We start from the raw sequence: 18,888 nt of genomic DNA on the forward strand, positions 1-18,888 counted from the left end.
ATGTGCCCACTGCGTCAAGTGGCTCTGTGGCCCGATCGATATGTCAATCCGGAGAACCATGAGTTTGATCTTTATTCCATTCCCAGAAGAGCTCCCTTTGAAGCAAAAAACAAAGCATTAGCCCAACCGAAGCCGCCCCGGCCTGTATCTCCGCTCTTCTATTTAGTTTCAATAACCGCCGCAGGCAGAGGTTTGGATGTGGGCAAATCATTTACTACAGGCTGAATATAGATCTGAGATGAGACGGAGAAACATGCTGGTCTGTCACAGGAAGAAACAAATTAGACACAGCTCTCCTCGCTACCCAGGATGCCGTTTGCCACCTTAAATTTGTCGATACGAGTCCATATTCGGGCACAATCGGGTCTGAGTTCAATCATTCTATCGATTATGATCAAGAAAAACTCGATTTGTTAATTGACTAGCTAATATCTGTTTGTAGTTACATGGCTGATCAATCGTGTCTGGCTTCAAGCCCGAGGTGAATATCAGGAGTACTATCAAAATCTCTCTGTGTCCTAATTTCTCAAAGTTCCTCCTCCATCATGCTTGCTGCCGGAGAGTTGGCGCCGTGTTTCATCATCGAAGAGTCGAGAACCGGCTGAGGTGGCATAGCAAAGGGCCCAGGTTGGAACTGATGAATAGATGGCTGCTGAAACTGCTGAGGAACGAATTGTTGGAACTGGTTTGAGTACGGCTGCTGGAGAGGACCGGCATTGAAAACAGCATGCGATCCGTGGTGTTGCGGAGTAGTTTGGAACCACCACGGCTGGCTCTGCTGACCGTAAGGAAGAAGTGGGGGCACATTGTTAGAAAGGTCTTCCTGCTTCTTTGGAGCCACCTGAGACATGAGAGCTTCTTTCAATGACATTTCAGGGTCACCGACAATGCTCTCAGCTACCAGCTTCTCGGCTTCGCGTTTTGCCAATATTTTCGTAAGAGAAGAACGAGAGATAGCTTCTTCACGCCTCCCTTTCTCATTTTCGTGGTAAAAGAGAACGACGATAAAGGGAAGCCTTGTATTCGTCATATCCCATTCCCCAATGGCTACGAATTCCAGCCCGTATACTCCACCGCAACGAACCAGATCACGGAGCTCCAGGATTTTAGCTGGATCCTGAAGCGTATAAGGAACTCCTGTTCTCTTTGCACCGTCTAGCGCGGGCTGACCGCCGGCAGACGAAGCTGAGACAAGACGAACATTCCCTTCGGCATCAGTGACCACGAAACGCGCATTGCCATTAAGCCCGAGTGATTGAATGAACAAAATCTTCTCGCCAGATGATGTGAAGCCCGGCTGCACGGCTCGATGTGTTTTACGTGGTTTGAGAGCTATCACTCGTTTCTGACCACTCACTGATTGAAGTGTTATTCTATTGCCCGGCGATGCTGCAGTAGCTGCAGCCGTATTTGCACCATTGTACAGCTGCTGTCGACTCACGTCCAACGGGGGAGCCACAACAGTATTTGTCGAATTTTGAAACTGGGAGTTTGTATTCTGGTTTTGAGAGACGTTGGCAACATGTGAAGTGCTTTGTGACTCTGGGACCCCTCCTGGTTGATCACTAGTGGGATCGCTGGATGGTGTTTGGTTCGCCCATGCGTCTGGATACTGCATTTTTTTGCAATACGCCAATAATGAATGACGCAAGATTTTCTTTGTATCATCATCATCTAGCAAAAGTATTGGTCGCCACTTTGCGAGCAAATCGCTATATCGGATGATGCCCAAGTCTGAATCCTTACTGTTCTTTGCATTGTGCTCTCTGATCAGCTCATTTACTTTGTCGAGCTTGGATACGGCATCTCTGACAACTGGTGTTTGCGTTTTGTCAAGATTTAAAGAAGGGTTGTCCACCAATGCCTTGAATAGAACTTGCAAGTCTGGTGTTGCTTTCTGATGTGCCTCCTCATGGTAGAAAGAAAGCTTTCCTTCTACATGAGGTTGTGGGCGATTCGGATCATTTCCAAATTTAAAAGCGTTGGCTGTATCCACTTGGCCTGATTTAGCTCCAACATTATCTCTAAGAAATCCAAGCTCTATTTCACGTTTTAGTAACCAGTGCTATTTTGGAAAAGAAAGATACTAACTCTGGAATGCCCTGGTCGCTTTGTCTTTATTGACAGGGTCTGGGAACCTGTCAGAATGTATAGCCGCTTGGATTTGCCTGAAATTCAGGATCACATCTGAGGGGAGGGCTTTCTCTACAGCCTCCTGTATTTGTTTTGCGTCGTCTGGTGCCTCTAAAATTCCTTCTATGATCTTGAACTTTTCCGTAGGTGTCATCTTCCTGACAGGCTTGTCGTCGTCGTCGTCATCTGACTGAACGGCTGGTGCTGGAGGGAGCCCCGGATTCACAGGCTCATCGCTGGTAGAACCGTTCTGTTGCGCCTGCTTGCTGCTTGATGGCTCCGACATTGTATTGCGTGGGGATTATCAATGGCCTCGTTTCGATATTTTTTTCTGGGATTGAGTTTGGTTTTATCAAAAGCAGGCAGATTGGAAACTGGACCAGCCAATTTCTATTTTTTTTTTTTTTTTTTGAAAAAAGTTGAAAGAATCAAGTACTGTGCAAGTCTGTAATGAAGATCTTGACGGGACAACTTAAGTTTTAAATAGTTCTAGAGGCGCACGATATTGAAACCGTGGATCTTTCGTAACCAGCCAAACCATGCCCAAATCGTTCGTGAAAATGGCAAATGGTCTCATCCTACGGTTAGACTACAACGAGATTGGACGAAACTATACCATCATTGATATTCAGATCCCACCCGCGGCCCCACATTCTGTTACGGTATCGCAAAGACATGGTTTCTTCACAATCGTGTTGTTTGAAAAAGCTTTTTTTATTTTCAAAAAAGCGATGGATTCTCTTATTTTTCACCTCAACGCAAAGTAATATTCTTTGTTGATTATCTTTCAGAACTTCGCAGATACCTTAAGATAAAATCTCATTGCAAGCATGTTTCGCTTCGTTTTACTTTGTTGTTTTCTGAGGCAGGCGTTGAGTGCGACTTTGGAGTTAGTCTACTACGAGCAGGCATTGAATCGAGAACTAACATATACACAGCTTTGAGGAGAAAATTTCTGTCGACATCGGCCCGGGCGACTTCATTCACCAGGTCATCGTGGGTGAAGACAATTCTTTCCTGTTTGCCCCAAATAGATTAAATGCAAACATAGGCGACCAGGTCAACTTTTCGTTCCGTGGTCGAAATCATACATTGACCCAGTCAAGTTTGGAAAGGCCTTGCTCTCCGCTTCATCAGTTCGACACAGGATTCGGCCAATTCAACCCGCAGGGGCGCAATAATATTTCCATAACCCTGACTGTGAACACGCTTGAACCCCAGTGGTTTTTTTGCAAACAGAGAGATCCACTTTCTCATTGCCATGCTGGCATGGTTTTTGCCATCAACCCAGGTAACAAAATGGAACAATTTGAGGAAAATGCCAAGCGCGCGTCGCGAGCCACTATATCAACTTGGTCTTTACCAACTTTCGCTGGCTCCGCCTCACAGTCGAAGACAAGACCTACAGGATTAGAAATTACTCCTGTTACCCCAGCAGCGGATATGACCACATCTTCGGCATCCTCAATGGGACGGACAGGTACTTCTGCCCCAGCTGTCATCATCTTCACGAAGACAGTGATAAAAGAATGCCCCTCTTCCACTTTACGCAGTCTCACCACTGCCACTTCTTCCGCTCTGAAGCGAAATGCATCAGTTATTTCAGCAGCTTCGGCAAATTATCATTCTGGAATAGGTCGCAAACTAGGTGGCTTGGTCTTTGGCTTCCTTCTTTTCCAATTCAGATAAGAAGTCTTCCTGGACGAACGTTTCATGATTGTGTTTTCGTTTCGTTTGTAGTGTAATGATTTCTTTCTGCATCTTATTGGATCTCGCTAAGAACCATCCGCAACAAACCGAGCTACTATTCTGAATTAGTATAGCACAAGAAATAGAACCATGATTTTTTGACTTATTTGTAAAAGCGTATATAGAATAGTTATGTCAGCGTTGCGATGTACAAAAAATAAGATGGGTTTCATAAGCCAATATCCTAGAAGGAACAACATTCACGGCGCTAAATTTGGAAACATCAGAACCAGGGAACCACTTTGATTGGATAAAATCACACTGCTTGTAAATGGTCTCTTTGATCAGCTCCAAATCATATCCGGATATGCCTCAAACCACGATGAAGGATATCACTAGCAGATAAAGCTGTCCATGTACATAAGATGGTGACTTTAGAGAACGTTCTTTTCACCCAAAGCTTCAGCACGACCACGCCAATAGATCCGAACTGATTCCCATGCTTCAGAGGGATTCAAGCGCAGGTCAATGAGAATACAAGTGAGATCCAACAGATAGCTCGTCCAATACGCGTCATAACATGGTACCATCTCCAGCATCAGCCCCATGAACTTGTAAATGTTCAAGATAATTGCTTCTTGAAACGCGGTGGAGCCATTTCGAGCGGCAGAGATATACCAGCGAAGATCCCTCCAAAGTCTATTTGGAAGATGATAAGCTCCCACCAAATAAAGCTTGCGAGTTCGAGATGGCCTGTCTCGGATCAGAAGGACAGTGTATACTGCAAGAATATCATTCAGGCAGCGTAAAAGATAAGCGCCATGTTCATACTTCCACGGAGTCATCAGGTGGCTGGCCTTCCCCCCGACAGCCGAGAGCTTTGACCCGAGGACTTCAAATAGGTCACCTGTGCTTGCAGTCGCCAAGCACTTCAGGTTTGGACGATTTGCTTGCGGTATGATGAGATCATTGATGAGAGCAATCGTGGACGAGGTCTGACATGTATTGCGGAATATCTGCCGGAGTCTTCCGTAATCTGTGGGACGCAGCTTGCTTTCCGAAATTGCGGCAAAGTAGGACCTCAGAGGGTCCGAGAGCGTTTGACCCATACCGTTTTGTGTCCGAAAATCCTCCCACGATTTCGATCCACTTGACAAGTAAAATATGATATTGCCGACCGCTTCGAGATCTCGTTTGCTTGATAAATTTGAAATATTCGCGTTCCCCAAATCAGCAAGAATAAGCTGAGGCATCTGCCAGCTCATGTTTCCAACAGCGAAGGAAGAAGGGCTCAAATTCCCATGACTAATATGTCGCGAATGCATCCACTCTAGTCGAGATAACATTTGGTCGGCCAATAGAGCGAGAGTATAAACGCCAAAAAAGCGGCTGCATCTATCGAATAGCTCCTCTAAGAAAGGACCAAAACCGTCCGTAACTATGACCTTTTGGCCATCGACAGTACCAGACCAGCGGAGTGATGGTATGCCAATTCCTCCAGAAAGTTTCTGTAGAGTCGATACTTCCCATTCGATAAGTGCGCTTGCTTTTTCTGTCTTGATATAGACATGTTCAAGCGTCTCCTTGTCATGTCCTGTCGTCATTAGTATAGTGACATTGTATCAACCAGAGCGACAGGTGGATACCGTATGCAGTTTTCCCAAGACAAAGCCACCTGTTTAATTTGTAAGGCCCAATCTCCTCTGTTGATTGTTCCATTTGGGGGTGGGGGGCCGCGGCAAGATACTCGGCATGTGCTTCGAAGTTGAAGTTTGCTAGCATTATTGCTCCATTAATGTAGATACACTAAAGTCACGGTTTCTGAAACCGTGCCTTTTGCTTGCGATACAGATGGCGGCAATTGTTTCAGCCCATTTAACCTATCTATAGGTAAAGATGCTCATTGGTCAACTATTTTGGGGGTGGACTCATGATCGTCACGCCTTCAATCAGCATAGCGCTAGGAACTCCTAAATCTTCAAACACAAGACTATAAAATCCCCTTCATGTCCTTGGTATATTATGGATTTGTATGTCTCCATGCAGTGTTTCAAGATGCCAAACCAAATCCGAAGTTCCGCTTCCTGGAGGGTGAAACGACTCATGCCTGGGTCACATACCGATCCAAAAAAGAAGGCCCATGCAGATTACGCACGGTTCGATCGAGCTGTGAAGGCAATAACTAGAAAGGCAAACGATATTTACATCGACGGCCGTGATACTGGACGTGAACGCCATGTATACGTGCTCGTGAAAATTAAGAAAGGCGATCATTTTACTTATATATCATACGATTCCAATCCGGATGAAGACTGGGTGCCACTGGTTGGGGAAGCGGTAAGCAAATGTGCATCTATATACTTTTACTGCGGCTGATAGCGATTGAAGTATCCGATGACCAAGGCATGGACCCCCGAAAACTTCAATACACATAAAAAAGAAGATAAACGTGGCAAATGGCCTAGAAAAAATAACCTGTGCAGAGTTCCTCCCGCACCTGTAATGCATTTCAAAACAGATGAATCATCTCCAGGTTCTGAATAAACATCTGGATGTGCTGCTTTTGACGATCCTGTGTTTTGTTTCGAGCAAATATAAGGCTGTATTATCAAGAGTTGATTGTATTCTCTATCCATTATGTACCGAGAATGAGTGAGATAGCGAACAAGTTCACTGCAACCCAAACTGATTCATGCGAAAGGAGAAGTGCGATAAGAGGTCTAAATTATGGAAGTTCTGTTCGAGAATGTTAGTAAAACAGTTTTGAGTCACCTTCTTCATTGCCAACCTGATTGATAATCTCCTGATCCCTCAGCGTTGGCCTCAACAAGCTTTGTAGATCAAGGTCTCGACCCATATCGCCAATCCACCTGTCCACATCTTTCACCTTCATTTCCGATGAAGCCGTTCCAAGGTTTTCTTCTCTTCGAATTTCGGCGATTTTGTTTCGGACGGCTGACATGGTGCGGAAATAATCTCTCTCTTTCAGAAGTCGGGCAATGCCACCGTGACTGATTCCAATAGATGCGAGCCAAATGATAAATATCATTTCTTCTGTAGTCCATTCGGAGCCTGCCATGGCATTTGTGGTTGGTTGAGGAGGTAAAGAGGTGTTCTGCCGAGTCTTTTTAAAGCTAGAGCCTCTTTTGTCGGCATTTCCTTGCCGGCATCCGAAGCCCGTTCCTACTCAGGTATTCCTCTCCTCACGTTTTCTAAAACTTGTGGCACTTTCATGGCTTAGATACTGGGCCGTGAGACATAATCCTCTTTTCATTTGCCGCTAGAATCTAGTCGGAGTTCTGAATCCTGATCTGTGAGCCAATCATTTCCGAAGTGGCTGATCGTGGGCCAATCATCTCCTACGCCGCTGACTCATAATCAGCCGCATCCATTAAGACTCTTGATGCTTTACCTTTTCCGATGCTAGCTTTGGTGTGATAGCGCATCCGAATGTGACCTAACAGTAGACCATTGTTGCGGAACCGCTGTGGCGTCGATCACCCTGGCCAAGGCTCTTGGTTCTTTCCTCGTTAGGTCCTAGGTGCGATAGAGCGAACTAGCGGCTCCGAGAGCAACATATTTCAGCCCTCATCAGTCCTGCCATGGCATGTCCGCCGATTTGCAAAAGTACGAGTCGGGGGCCATTTCTACCTACCTGCGCCTTCGCCGCTTGGTCCTTTTCTACGCCCGCGAAGAAGACAGAAGCAGCGAACTTTGACGTTTTTTCTCTACTTTTTCTGAACCAGTTTTCGACAACATGTCAGCACCTAGTTTGCAAGAACCTAAATCACGTCGCCCTTGGACATCGTCCGAGGAGGCACTTCTTACTGAACTGCGCTATCAATACCCTGCCTTGACCTGGGAACAATTGACCGATATTTATAATTCACGTGTCCCCGCCGATAGATCGAGGTCTTGTGATACAATAAAGAAAAAGGCGAAAAAGCCACCTAGTTCTGTGTATGTTTCTCCTGCCGCCCATAATTTCCGCTTTTTGGTTGGAAATTGACTTTGCCCTAGGCCTCCATCTCTAATACCAGAGATTTCACTAGATGAACTGCTCAACTCTTCACTTTGGGATTAAGACCAACAACTGAAGTTATCAGATTCGGAGGCGACTGCCCTCCAGCAACATTTCTGAAACCAACAACAATGCCAATATCCATGGCGTGACAAGCTTCTTTGTACTATGAAGCCTCACGCAAACTTTCTCATCCGACCGCTGGAGTTTCCAAAGGCCAGAGTGCCACCAGCCAAGTTTGGAAGACGCTGGTTCTTCTTTACTTTCTTACTGTCCAATCTTTACTCCTTTGAATAGAGAATAAGTACTGTCTATTATCTCCCTTGAGATGTTTCTACACCGGAAGAAGACTTAAAGATAAAATGCTCCAAGGCCTGTACTGGCATATGCTCAATAACAGGAGCCATTCTCTGACCATAGGGTAGAAAATGTGGAAATTAATTAAAGAGCAGATATGGTCTTCAGCCTGAACGCACCATAAAGCATACATAAAGGTAAGGACAGAATCCATTTGGAAGTAGCCAACGAGCTTTCAACAATGCCGATGTTGGCGCCACCACGGTTTCTTTACCGTGCCAACGAAAAAAACGTAGTCTCTAGGGAATATAAAGCTACATACAAGCCTGATTCAAAAGAAAGAACTTTATCCTTCATCAATCTTAACATTATGGCCAAATGTGACCATTCCGCATGGTTAGAGCTATGGGAAGGCAAGGGCGGACCGTTGATAAGCCATGGGTGGCGACTTCCCCAAATCTTTCGAGATTTCCCTGAGCCAGCTGAACAATTTCCCCAAATCACCTTCTTCTTAGGTCGCACTCTCAAAGAAAAAGCTCTGCGCACGCTTTGTGGTAGCAATTATAAAGGGCAACGGCAAAAGTATGCGATTAACATCCGGGCAGATAATCGTACTTTACATGCCTTGCAACCACGACTATTTGCAGACTGCGATCCAACAACCAACTCACTGCAACCTGCACATTCTAGCCCCCGAATTTGCCACCAAGACCAAGTTCTCTCTATCAACCAGCTACCCCTGGATTATTCTTTACATGATTTGATCTTTGCTCGAATTCTGTTCATGTTTGTTGATGTGATATGCATCTTTGCGGAAGATGTAGGAGGCCTGCAAGCAGTGCATGAGATGCTCTCACTTTGGACAAAGATTGGATCAGCATCTTCACTTCCATGCGATGTCCGGCCGAGAGTTATTGTTGCTGTTAGTGACAGACATCAGAGCATCACGCATGACGTGCTAGAAGAGAAAGATTTCCTCTTTGACCTTCGTGCACAGCAACCATCACTTTATAAGGCATTTAAAGATATTCGTTTCAGCCAACTACCATCTAATGATCTCTCCCCTGAGGCTCGCTTTCTTTCACTAGGTGCGGATATTTCGCGACAACTTCACGATGCGCGATTTGTCAGGTTGCGTCATCAGGCTTTGTTTTCCGCAACGCACGTGAATGAACTTTTCAAGCTCGCCGTTCAAAGCATGTCCCACGCTTCCCTAGGTTCTTTTGATTTTGTGGGCTCTTCAAGGGAAGGAAACCCCATAGACGGGGCCTTTCGCTCACATCTTATCAGCTTTCTTCTCATAGGCGGAAAGACCAAAATCCCTTACGAAGGCATCGCATCCCACATAGCATCAGCTCTTTTAATGGATGCATACCCTCCCAGAATGCATTGTTGATCTCCCTTATTCTGCCTTTTAATATTGTTACTAAATGGAAAGCAGGGTTTTGTCCACGATCGGTTTTTCGGACACTCTTCTATAATGTTTGCTATACGGCCCATCGAAAGGTCTATAGCACGAAAGAACTCGCAAGGATGCAATGTGAACGGATTGAGAAGCGCTTCTGTGTCTTGTTTGAATATATGGTTTCAAATACATTGAAGTCTGCGGAGATTCATAGAGACAATTTGCAAGATCAGCAAAAATACTGGGGATGGTTGCGCTCGAATTCGACGTGCCTCCTGTGTATCAGGCGAAGCCCAGAGCATATACTAGCTTGCGGTCACTCGATCTGTGATCCGTGTGCTCAGATATATGGCAAAGCTTCTTTGGAGAGAGAGGAAGAGTATACTGTTCCTCACTGCGTTCTTTGTGGGGCTGTGAAGGATCTAATCATACAGCTCAAGCCCCCAACTTCGGCGCCTCGTGTAGTAAGCATCGATGGAGGTGGGCCTCGGGGAATTATACCTCTCGAAAACCTAGAGATCTTACAAGGAATATTGGGTCCAGGTCTTCCATTATGTGATATGATTGACCTCACTGTTGGGTGCAGTTCCGGCGGCTTGATAGCTCTTTCCATATTCATGCTCCGAATGGACACTGAATCTTGCAAAAGTCTCTTCCGAACTCTCGCAAAGAAAGTTTTCTCACCTTCACTCAGGAAACGTCTTCTCCACTCCTGGATATCCGATGGTTTTTACGAGGTCCAGCCTCTGGAAGAAGCTCTCAAAGATCATTATGGCCCGACTCAACGGATGTTTGATGCACCGATGTCTGCTGTATCTTGCAGTAAGGTTGCGGTGACAACAAGCACTATCAGGGATGGTGATACTTTTATCTTCGCCAATTACAATGGCACAGCGCCACACCGGGCCGAGTCAGGTAACAAGTCTCTCCACAGTGTGACGGTTGATTGGACGCTAATATTTTCATAGCATATGGAAGATTGAGACCAGAGAACGAAGAGGAGCCTTTTTTGTGGCAAATGTAAATCCTTGCCTCCCAAAGCTCAAATAAGTTCGGGCTGACAGATCTCAGAGCTCGCGCAACAACAGCTGCCCCGCCGTAAGCATCATCTAAATCCTAGTGAGATATACAACTAACTGCCAGTAGATTTTTTCCCACTATCGATATACCTGGTATTGGCACCTTCCAAGATGGTGGAATGAGAAGACATAACAATCCCATCAACCTAGCTTTATCAGAAGCACGTCATCTGTGGCCAACTTCGCCGAGTCCAGACGTCTTTATATCACTCGGAACTGGATCGGTAGTCAGCGAGTTGGCTCCAACGATATCTAGATTCCGTAACTTTCTTGTCGATGGATGGATTCCGCGACTTTATCGTTCATATTCATCTTCATTTGATGGGCAAAATGCCTGGCGAGAGGTCACCGGTACGATGGATAAAACTTCCCGAGAATCTTCTTTCCGGTTTGACTTGTCAGTACCGGGTGGGCTACCAAGACTGGATGATACGGAATGTATGGACCGACTATCGACACTAGTTCATACTCGTCCTTCTGGATTTAACAACCATAAAGATGCGGTCGCAGCTCTATTAGCCACTTCTTTCTTCTTTCAGCTGGATACTGTGCCAGAATACTATGCGGGCCTTTTCCAATGCGTTGGCTCTATTCGATGTCGAGCACCAGCGCAGCAAGTTATCCATTGCCTAGATACCTTGGACTCGACAAAAAAGGATTTATACAAAGACAAGATCAACCTGGGAATTCACCTGACATCGGATGATATTTGTCATTATTGTCTTCGTTATTCCCGACCAATCAGATTCGTTGTCCGTGACTTAAAGGAAACCATCGTCCTGTCTCTTCGGTTTGGTGGTAAAATATATCGACTGAGTGCTTTCCCGAACAATATGCAGTGGTTTACCGAGCAGCAGGGTCTAAATTGGAGTTTTGGGAGCTCAAATCATCGCTCGACCTTGAAGCAAGGATGCCCTGTCTGCGAAGCTCGTGGAGTCGTGGGAGTAAGAAAGCGAAAGTATATAGATATTTGAGATAGAAAGTTAATTTCTTTCTTCAGCTTTTCTGTTTTAAGAGCTGCGAACATCTCAACGAGGCCGCATGTTTCCTCATCCTCATAAGCTTCAATCGATCAGTGTAACGACTGTCTTTAGCACACTTATTTTTTACAGCTAACGTCATCAAGATTCCCAAAGGAAATATTGCGAATTTTTCGAAGGACCACAAGGGTCAGACGAATCGGGCAGTTTGACTTCCGGTGAACCCTTACTCAAGACTTGGTGATTAGATTGCGTAATTGATCACTCGGCTTGAAATATAATACATCATGTTTTCTGCAAACTCACTGTTTCTAAAGAAAGAATTTACACACACGATTTTCTCTCGGGTATGTGACTGCTGCATGATGGACTCATGATGGAACCGCTTTCGGAGAGGCCACGGTTATCTTATGAGAAACCGTGTCTTTGCAAACGCGGGGTTTCTAAATAAAGAATCAGCATTGGCTATTTTCTCTCGCGGTTGTTACTGCTGCATGATGGACTCATGATGGAACCGCTCTCGAAGGGGCCACGATTATCTATAAGAAACCGTGCCTGAGAAGGAACACTAATTATTTAAAAGGTCCGTACCAGGGAGATCTTATCATCTTGTCCTATCCTTCATCAATATCTCTAAGATGGAAGATCTCACTGACGAACAATTTGAGCGTCTTCTCCAAGATCTGGACACAAGTCCCGATCTTGAATTGCTTGATTCTTTCTATGATCCAACGCTTCTTCCGCTAAGCGATGGCGATATTTGCGGTCTTTTATCCTTTCCTCCCCTGCCAGCTATTGAGGAGGAGCCTTCTTATGTTTCAGTGCCGGCCTTGAATCCTCAAAATTTGGAAGAAGATGTTCCCGATGATTCAACCATATCATCAGACACCAAGACTAACGAGGCGTTGGAGACGGCCACTGCGGCAAAACTCCTTGTCGAAGGACAAAAAGTGCAGCTTGATGAAATGCGGAGGGAGTCAGTTCAGTATTCTCAAATTGAAAGTCTACGTATTAACATAGTCTAGACTGGAATCTCTCAGAAAGTAAATCGCACTTCATTCCTGAGATCGAGCTACTAACTCAGATTTTGTCAAGAATTTTCGAAGAGATTCAGGCCTATCAACACAAAAGCCTCAACCCATGGATGACGCAAGTCGAAGGACTTCTACGTAATCTTGCAGGCCGTTCGGAGGGAACTCCAACTTCCCCGACCGAAGACGAGTTGGATTTTGGTACAGATCGCCCCTGATTGGCTAGTGGTATAGGAACCAGAAGAGGCACAGGAGGCACAGGAGGCACAGGAGGCACAGGAGGCACAGGAGGCACAGGAGGCACAGGAGGCACAGGAGGCACAGGAGGCACAGGAGGCACTGGCACAGGCGGCACAGGGGGGAGAGGGGGCGGGCGTTGGAGAGCTTTTACCCATGGAAATTGTATGTGAAATGCTTTGCAATTTGCAAGGATAGTTTTAAAACGTACCTAGCATTTTCGCGCAATTTAGTAGATGATTGGTTCTAGGATACATTTGATCGTTTCAACCACTAACAAAAGTTAAGTGTCAGCCTCCGATCCGCAGGACCACAAAGAATCAACGAGATGTGAATGGATCGTGCGTTGCAATAAATGAGATTATTGGGCTCCCACTTTTTTCCAGAGGCATGGAGTGTTGATGGAGTGGCGTGTTAGTTGGCGCAGCTCAACCAAAGAGTCATGACAGACACGACACGACTTTAAAACCCTACAATGCGCCCATGATCAATTTCAATCACCACCAAAATGACAGGCGCTGCTTGGACCTCTGAAGAAATTGCTATCATAGTTTTGTTTGCTTCGCGTGGCGTTCGGCACGAAACGATTGCAGATGTTCTGAGAAGTTGGTCAGCTCCCTTACTAGGAATGCCACCAGAGGCTGATCTGGCGGCCCTGACGACTGCACCACGCCGGACAGTCTCCGCTATTCGGAACAAACTGGCATGGCTTCGCTCTCACCACCCTGAACTCTGGCTCAGTGATGGGAGATGGGATATCGATGCAGTAGTGGGTTTTCTGTACCGCTTGCCGTCTATGGATCCTTCGCGTGTCACCCTGCTTTTGGATTCAGCAGCAATCGAGATAGCAGCAATTAAAGAATGAGCAAAGTGAGTATTTATCTTTCAAGAAACGCGGGTCTGAGGTTTGACAGAATATAGCGATAGTATTCTATCCTGCTCATTTTCCGGGTTGCAAGTATCGACTTCCATTTACAGATAAGTTTTCTCGATGGAAAGATTCAAAAGCGATGATTTCTTTCTTTACCAAGGGACCACCTCCGAATTTCTTAAATCACTGGGTAGAGTTATAATAGAGGAGTCGATCAAGGTGACATTGATTGTGTATTCACATCAGATAGATTCCTTGGCCGCCTGTGCTTACTTGTAACCATGAAAGGGAATCTGAGAGCAAGACCATTGATGTAAAGTAGAAATATATATATAATATCTTTTCGTCTCTTTCTTTTTTCTTGTCCCCCTCCGAACATGGCTGGCTATGGACGGTTCTTTGCTCATTAGCACGGTTTTTTAGCCATTGCAATCGTGGTCCGCGTTTCATCCCATTCCTCCCCACCAAATAAAAAGCCACATTAATTATTTCCTTTGAATCATAACCGCAGCGTAGGGCTAACGACCAGAAATGTCTATTTCATCTCAAATCACCATAGGTCCATTTGACGTTCTTCAGTGGCCTCGGAGTCCGGAAGACTTGGGATACGGTAGGATACTTCTTGAGACCATACCAAACAGACATTGACAAAAAGACAGCGCGGCACCAAGAAACGCTTGAATGTTTTCTCGTTAAAGCCGATCATGAAAGATCTCCACTGTATGATGAAGCCTTCATCCTGCATTCCGCTTCTGGAGGTGTCGGCATCCCCTCTCTGCAGTACTTCGGCACGTACAAGGGGTGGAGTATAATGATCACGGATAGCTATGGTCTTTGTCTCGACGAGCTTTTCCATAGATCTGGCCGTCAATTCGGCATGCAAGCCATTCTTTTACTAGCTGCCCAGCTTTTGTCTCGTCTTCAGTTTGTGCATTCAAGGAATATCGTGCACGGCAATCTATGCCCTCGGTCGTTTGCAGTTGGCGGCCCATGTTGGCAAAGTCACCAAGTTATGATGATTGATTTTAAAATCACAAAAAATCTGCAACGGACACCTCGAGATGATCTCCTAGCACTGGGGAATATTCTTTCTTACTTCAACAATGGTGCAGCGTCGTGGGAGGACTATCCACTTCGACCCAAAAAAAAGAGCCCCCATTCCTTGCTACGTACCTGCATGAAATCAATTCTTCTCGGTCCATTAATTATCAGGTCCTTCAAGACATCTTTACCGGTTATCACGAGGAACTTGTCTGGCAAATGGAGTTTGCGCTTGAACTGAAAGGTCCACGAGCCCTTAAGCAATCACTAACACCGAATCTCGGACATCTTTTGAATTGCGATACCACCGCTTTACGCCAGCTTCTGAGTTCCCAAATCTCAATGGTTAGTACGCAAGCTTTTGATCATACTTCGACAAACCCTGACAGCACCCTGTGGGAATCACTCGATCATCTTTTCGAGATATACATGGCCATCTTTCTTCGTTACAAGGCAAGGGATATAGAGCGTTCTATGAGTGATATTTGGGAGATGATGCACAGGCTATTGGAGATGAATAAAAAATCCTCACTATCATTTCGATTGTCTATCCTCAACAATTTCTATCGTCTTTTCGCAGCACTCCTCGAGATATTGCCATCATACCATTCCAACTGGATAGCTTACCTCTCAGAGCTTGCAGTGTTGCTTGCAAAAACACATTCAAGCACAAGCAGTGTATGTGTGTCATTGCAGACTGTTGCATATTGGCAAAGTCTCCAAGACCAATATTAATTAGTTTCAAGAAATATGTGTAGGTGCCAATTAGGTCTCGACGTCATTTTAATGTTTTCTTTTTTCTTTGGTACCTTTTTGAAACCTTTCGACTCTATTTTGTCGCATGGGAGACATTACCATGTAGGAACCAATTGAGAGGATTGAACGTGTTTTGCAAAATTTACTGTACTCTAGCGCAATATAGGGGCATCAAGCCTCCAGGAGGCCAGGAGAGTTGCTGGGTGCTTAAGAGCCCAGCCAAGAATGACCGTTGGAGCTAATCTCGTCCAGTAATGGGAAATTACTCTCCAATCAACTCAGCATATTTATCCGGAAGGTATGTAATGATCAGCCAACCTGCGACACGACCCTTAACATTGGATTGCGGAGTACCGGGTTGACTAGCAGCTTCGTCTTTCAGTTGGATTTTCCGGTCGCCACATGAAAATCACAGAATGATTGGCTCACAGCGAGAGCTGGTGACGCGTGTGTTGTTTAACTTCTAAATACGCGCCCTATCCGGAAAACCCCCCCCGGGGGCGGGAGCCCAACACCCGTTTTGTTGCCCAATGTCATTGCATTCGACCGAGGAATTTCCCGGCCGCTCCATCAGACCCTGTGCTCGCATGTTAGCTCCAAGTGACCGTCTGTGCCAGCATTCTCTTGGTAAATAAAAAGCCCGTTTCCATCTTCCGCAATGACTACTATTTCTTGCTAGAAGACAGCTCTCAAATTTTGTCGGCCTACTTGTCGTATGTGCCCATCCCTAGTGTGATCGCAGCAGACTCCGTGCTCAGAATTTAGCTCCAGGAGGTGCGACCACCGAGGTGATATTGATGCGTTCGAGCTACGTTAGTTTCGTGGGCCGGACAAGAACGCTAACTGTAGGCTCTTGGTTCTAAACCGCTTCTGGCCGAACCACCAAGTTCATTGAACCAACATAGCCTCCAAGGCATATTTCCGATGCCAGGGTCTGTTTTGCTTAAATACTTGCTAGAGGCAGCCCTGTTGGCGACGTGCACAATTCTCATATCTTTTTGGCAAATTCCCACTATTCGCGATTGACTCTCACCGTCGTCTATACCGTCACCATGTCTAGCGATGCGAACGCCACCGGAAATAATAAAGAATACTTCCCACACGAGGAGCAGATTTTGCTTTATTTCAAGAGTTGTGGACTCTCCTGGATTCATATCGCGAAGGAATTTAATTTACGAGTTGACATCAACCGACAACGAACGCCTACGGCTTTAGAGAACAAATGGCGAGAGCTAAATCGAGCATTCTCTCTACCCTCTCTTACATTGACTGAGAAGGCTGTGCCTCCCCCGAAAGCGGTGCGGCAGCCAAGCAAGAGTTCAACCTTGGCCGATCCGCCGCTATCCGTACGCACCCACCCTTGAGCTGACTTATTTGGCTCATTGAAGCTGATCGGTCAGACTATACGAATTCAATACAACAGTAGTAATCACCCTCTAGTAGATGCCTTGATGAAAGGCCTGGATGACGCTGTCATCGTTGCAGTACCACTCGGTTTCAATCAAGTCGATCTGGCCGTCATTATTTCGGAGACCGAACGTGTTTACAGAAAATACAAACCGCTAAGTTTTGAGCAGTTCAGTGATGTTGATCCCGTGATGCAACGCCCGAATGATGTTGGAGAGACATTTAATGACTTTAGGGCTCGCATTGGTGACAGTATTTTCGAGCATTATCACCGAGAATTTCTTAGGACATACAGCACACAGGCAAATATTCCCTCCTCGCAGATCAGAAAAGTGTGGGCTTGGTTTGCCAGCAGGATTGGGTACTTAAACAATAGACTTGGAACCTGTGCCACGATGGTTTCTACAATTTTCCCATCCTATTGAGTAGATTACTGACATTCGATAGTTTTCCTTAAGACGGATCTTCATTCCTGCTGCCCAACCGGCCTTGAAGTGTCTACTTCTGGTCGCCCAGAACTCACCTGGCACTTCCATCCTCGAAGCTACAAGCCCCTCAATCATCGATCAAAGGCTAGCAGCCTACGATAAACGGCTTGACGATATCATTGCTTCTATCGCGATGGAACTGGACCAAGAATCTCTCGCCAAGCTAGCTGTTACTACGTGGATTTTCGATACATCGCAATTTCCCACGCCGTCTGCATCATTATTCAAGTTGCTTTCAGATCTAACATCAAGCCCGATACCCGCGCCATCAAGTATTTATCGTCAGTATCGCGAGATGCAAAACAAGTCCTGCAATGCCCAAAGTTCGCGAAACCTCATAGTTTTCTTGATTGGACTTCGTAGTAAGTAAAAGAAAATATCCGAACCATTGAGCGATGTAGGCTGATTTCAACTTGAGCCAATATTCTTCATATGGTCCGAAAACTTGATTCCTCTGGTATGGCACTAAGGGAAGAAGTCCGCTGCAATGTAAGTGCGGCTTAACCGATTTGAAGATGAGAATGTAGCCCTGGTTACGCGCTAAGATGGTTATTGTGGTCCTTCTACTTTTGTTGAGCAAAATAGTTATCGTGTTCCTCAAGCTGATATATTAATCAGCTTACATGGACTTCAAGATGCGAATTGCTTCATAAACCCACTTTTTTACTCCGTACACCCCCTTTATTTACTAACCTGGACTAGTTCATGTGGAATCAATTCTTAGCAAGATATTCCACCCTTGATTGGACGAGTTCGCAGCACAGCACATGATCATTTCGGTCGGAAGCAGTTAGCTATGTTTTCCAACTCTGGTGTATGGAACGAGTAGTGCAAAAGATGAAGGAGCACAATTCTTTAATTTAGAATGATCAGGCTAGTCAAGAAACCATAAGCCTAGGAGAGCCGATGAGATTTTCTGTTTCCATTTTTGGAAGTGATTTTCTAGTTCAACATCTTCACAATCAGCGTCTTAAGCAGATCATTGTTCCACCATTTCCACCTCCTTGGCTCCGACCTCTCGCGCCAAACGTACGTATGGCCTGAGGCATGAAGACCCTGGCGAAAGTTTCAGAAAATCATGCTAAGAAGTCTTCAGCTTTGAAATATATGAAATAAGTTCATTTGACTTACTTGCAGTAAGATTTGCACTGATTTGTCTTTTGTCGACTCAACAAAATTAACGATATCGGATTCCCAGACTTTTGACTTCAAGGAATAATCTTTTTGTAAAAATGTGGCCGGCTCCAGGCATTCAATAAGTATTTTCCCCACAGCTTTCAAATCCTCTTGGGCGTCTTCAGGGCCATTTTTCTGCAACATTGCGGTGCCTATGTTGGCTGCAAGCCATCAGATTTTGTCTCATTTTTCTTCCTTTCGATGGAGTTCATACCAATTTTTATTGCTCCAGTCACTGACAAGAGGATAGAATCTGATGTTAAATCTCCATGCATAA

At 45.4% G+C, this 18,888-nt stretch overlaps 7 protein-coding genes across 7 annotated transcripts; 3 read left to right on the forward strand and 4 right to left on the reverse strand.

Moving 5' to 3' along the window:
- Positions 1 to 526: 526 nt before the first annotated feature.
- Positions 527 to 1,618, reverse strand: N7510_011601 (putative glutamine rich protein; the record flags this gene model as incomplete). The annotated part of the gene is made up of 1 exon (XM_056983525.1): positions 527 to 1,618. The coding sequence occupies one exon, from the start codon at positions 1,616 to 1,618 to the stop codon at positions 527 to 529; it is 1,092 nt and encodes a 363-aa protein (XP_056829019.1).
- A 468-nt stretch (positions 1,619 to 2,086) lies between these two features.
- N7510_011602 (uncharacterized protein) lies at positions 2,087 to 2,419 on the reverse strand (the record flags this gene model as incomplete). The annotated part of the gene is made up of 1 exon (XM_056983526.1): positions 2,087 to 2,419. One exon carries the CDS (start codon positions 2,417 to 2,419, stop codon positions 2,087 to 2,089), a length of 333 nt encoding a protein of 110 aa, XP_056829020.1.
- Positions 2,420 to 4,256: 1,837 nt separating this feature from the next.
- On the reverse strand, positions 4,257 to 5,604 carry N7510_011603 (casein kinase family protein; the record flags this gene model as incomplete). Its single annotated transcript, XM_056983527.1, has 2 exons — positions 4,257 to 5,416; positions 5,469 to 5,604. 2 exons carry the CDS (start codon positions 5,602 to 5,604, stop codon positions 4,257 to 4,259), a joined length of 1,296 nt encoding a protein of 431 aa, XP_056829021.1.
- Positions 5,605 to 6,571: 967 nt separating this feature from the next.
- N7510_011604 (uncharacterized protein) lies at positions 6,572 to 6,784 on the reverse strand (the record flags this gene model as incomplete). Its single annotated transcript, XM_056983528.1, has 1 exon — positions 6,572 to 6,784. One exon carries the CDS (start codon positions 6,782 to 6,784, stop codon positions 6,572 to 6,574), a length of 213 nt encoding a protein of 70 aa, XP_056829022.1.
- Positions 6,785 to 12,242: 5,458 nt separating this feature from the next.
- Positions 12,243 to 12,853, forward strand: N7510_011605 (uncharacterized protein; the record flags this gene model as incomplete). Its single annotated transcript, XM_056983529.1, has 2 exons — positions 12,243 to 12,580; positions 12,625 to 12,853. The coding sequence occupies 2 exons, from the start codon at positions 12,243 to 12,245 to the stop codon at positions 12,851 to 12,853; spliced, it is 567 nt and encodes a 188-aa protein (XP_056829023.1).
- A 527-nt stretch (positions 12,854 to 13,380) lies between these two features.
- On the forward strand, positions 13,381 to 13,737 carry N7510_011606 (uncharacterized protein; the record flags this gene model as incomplete). Its single annotated transcript, XM_056983530.1, has 1 exon — positions 13,381 to 13,737. One exon carries the CDS (start codon positions 13,381 to 13,383, stop codon positions 13,735 to 13,737), a length of 357 nt encoding a protein of 118 aa, XP_056829024.1.
- A 2,855-nt stretch (positions 13,738 to 16,592) lies between these two features.
- Positions 16,593 to 17,805, forward strand: N7510_011607 (uncharacterized protein; the record flags this gene model as incomplete). Its single annotated transcript, XM_056983531.1, has 3 exons — positions 16,593 to 16,838; positions 16,929 to 17,135; positions 17,443 to 17,805. The coding sequence occupies 3 exons, from the start codon at positions 16,593 to 16,595 to the stop codon at positions 17,803 to 17,805; spliced, it is 816 nt and encodes a 271-aa protein (XP_056829025.1).
- Positions 17,806 to 18,888: the final 1,083 nt, after the last annotated feature.

The sequence above is a fragment of the Penicillium lagena genome (genome assembly GCF_028827675.1).
Source record: "Penicillium lagena strain IBT 129212 chromosome Unknown utg000008l_segment0_segment0, whole genome shotgun sequence".
NCBI classification, from domain to species: Eukaryota; Fungi; Ascomycota; class Eurotiomycetes; order Eurotiales; family Aspergillaceae; genus Penicillium; species Penicillium lagena.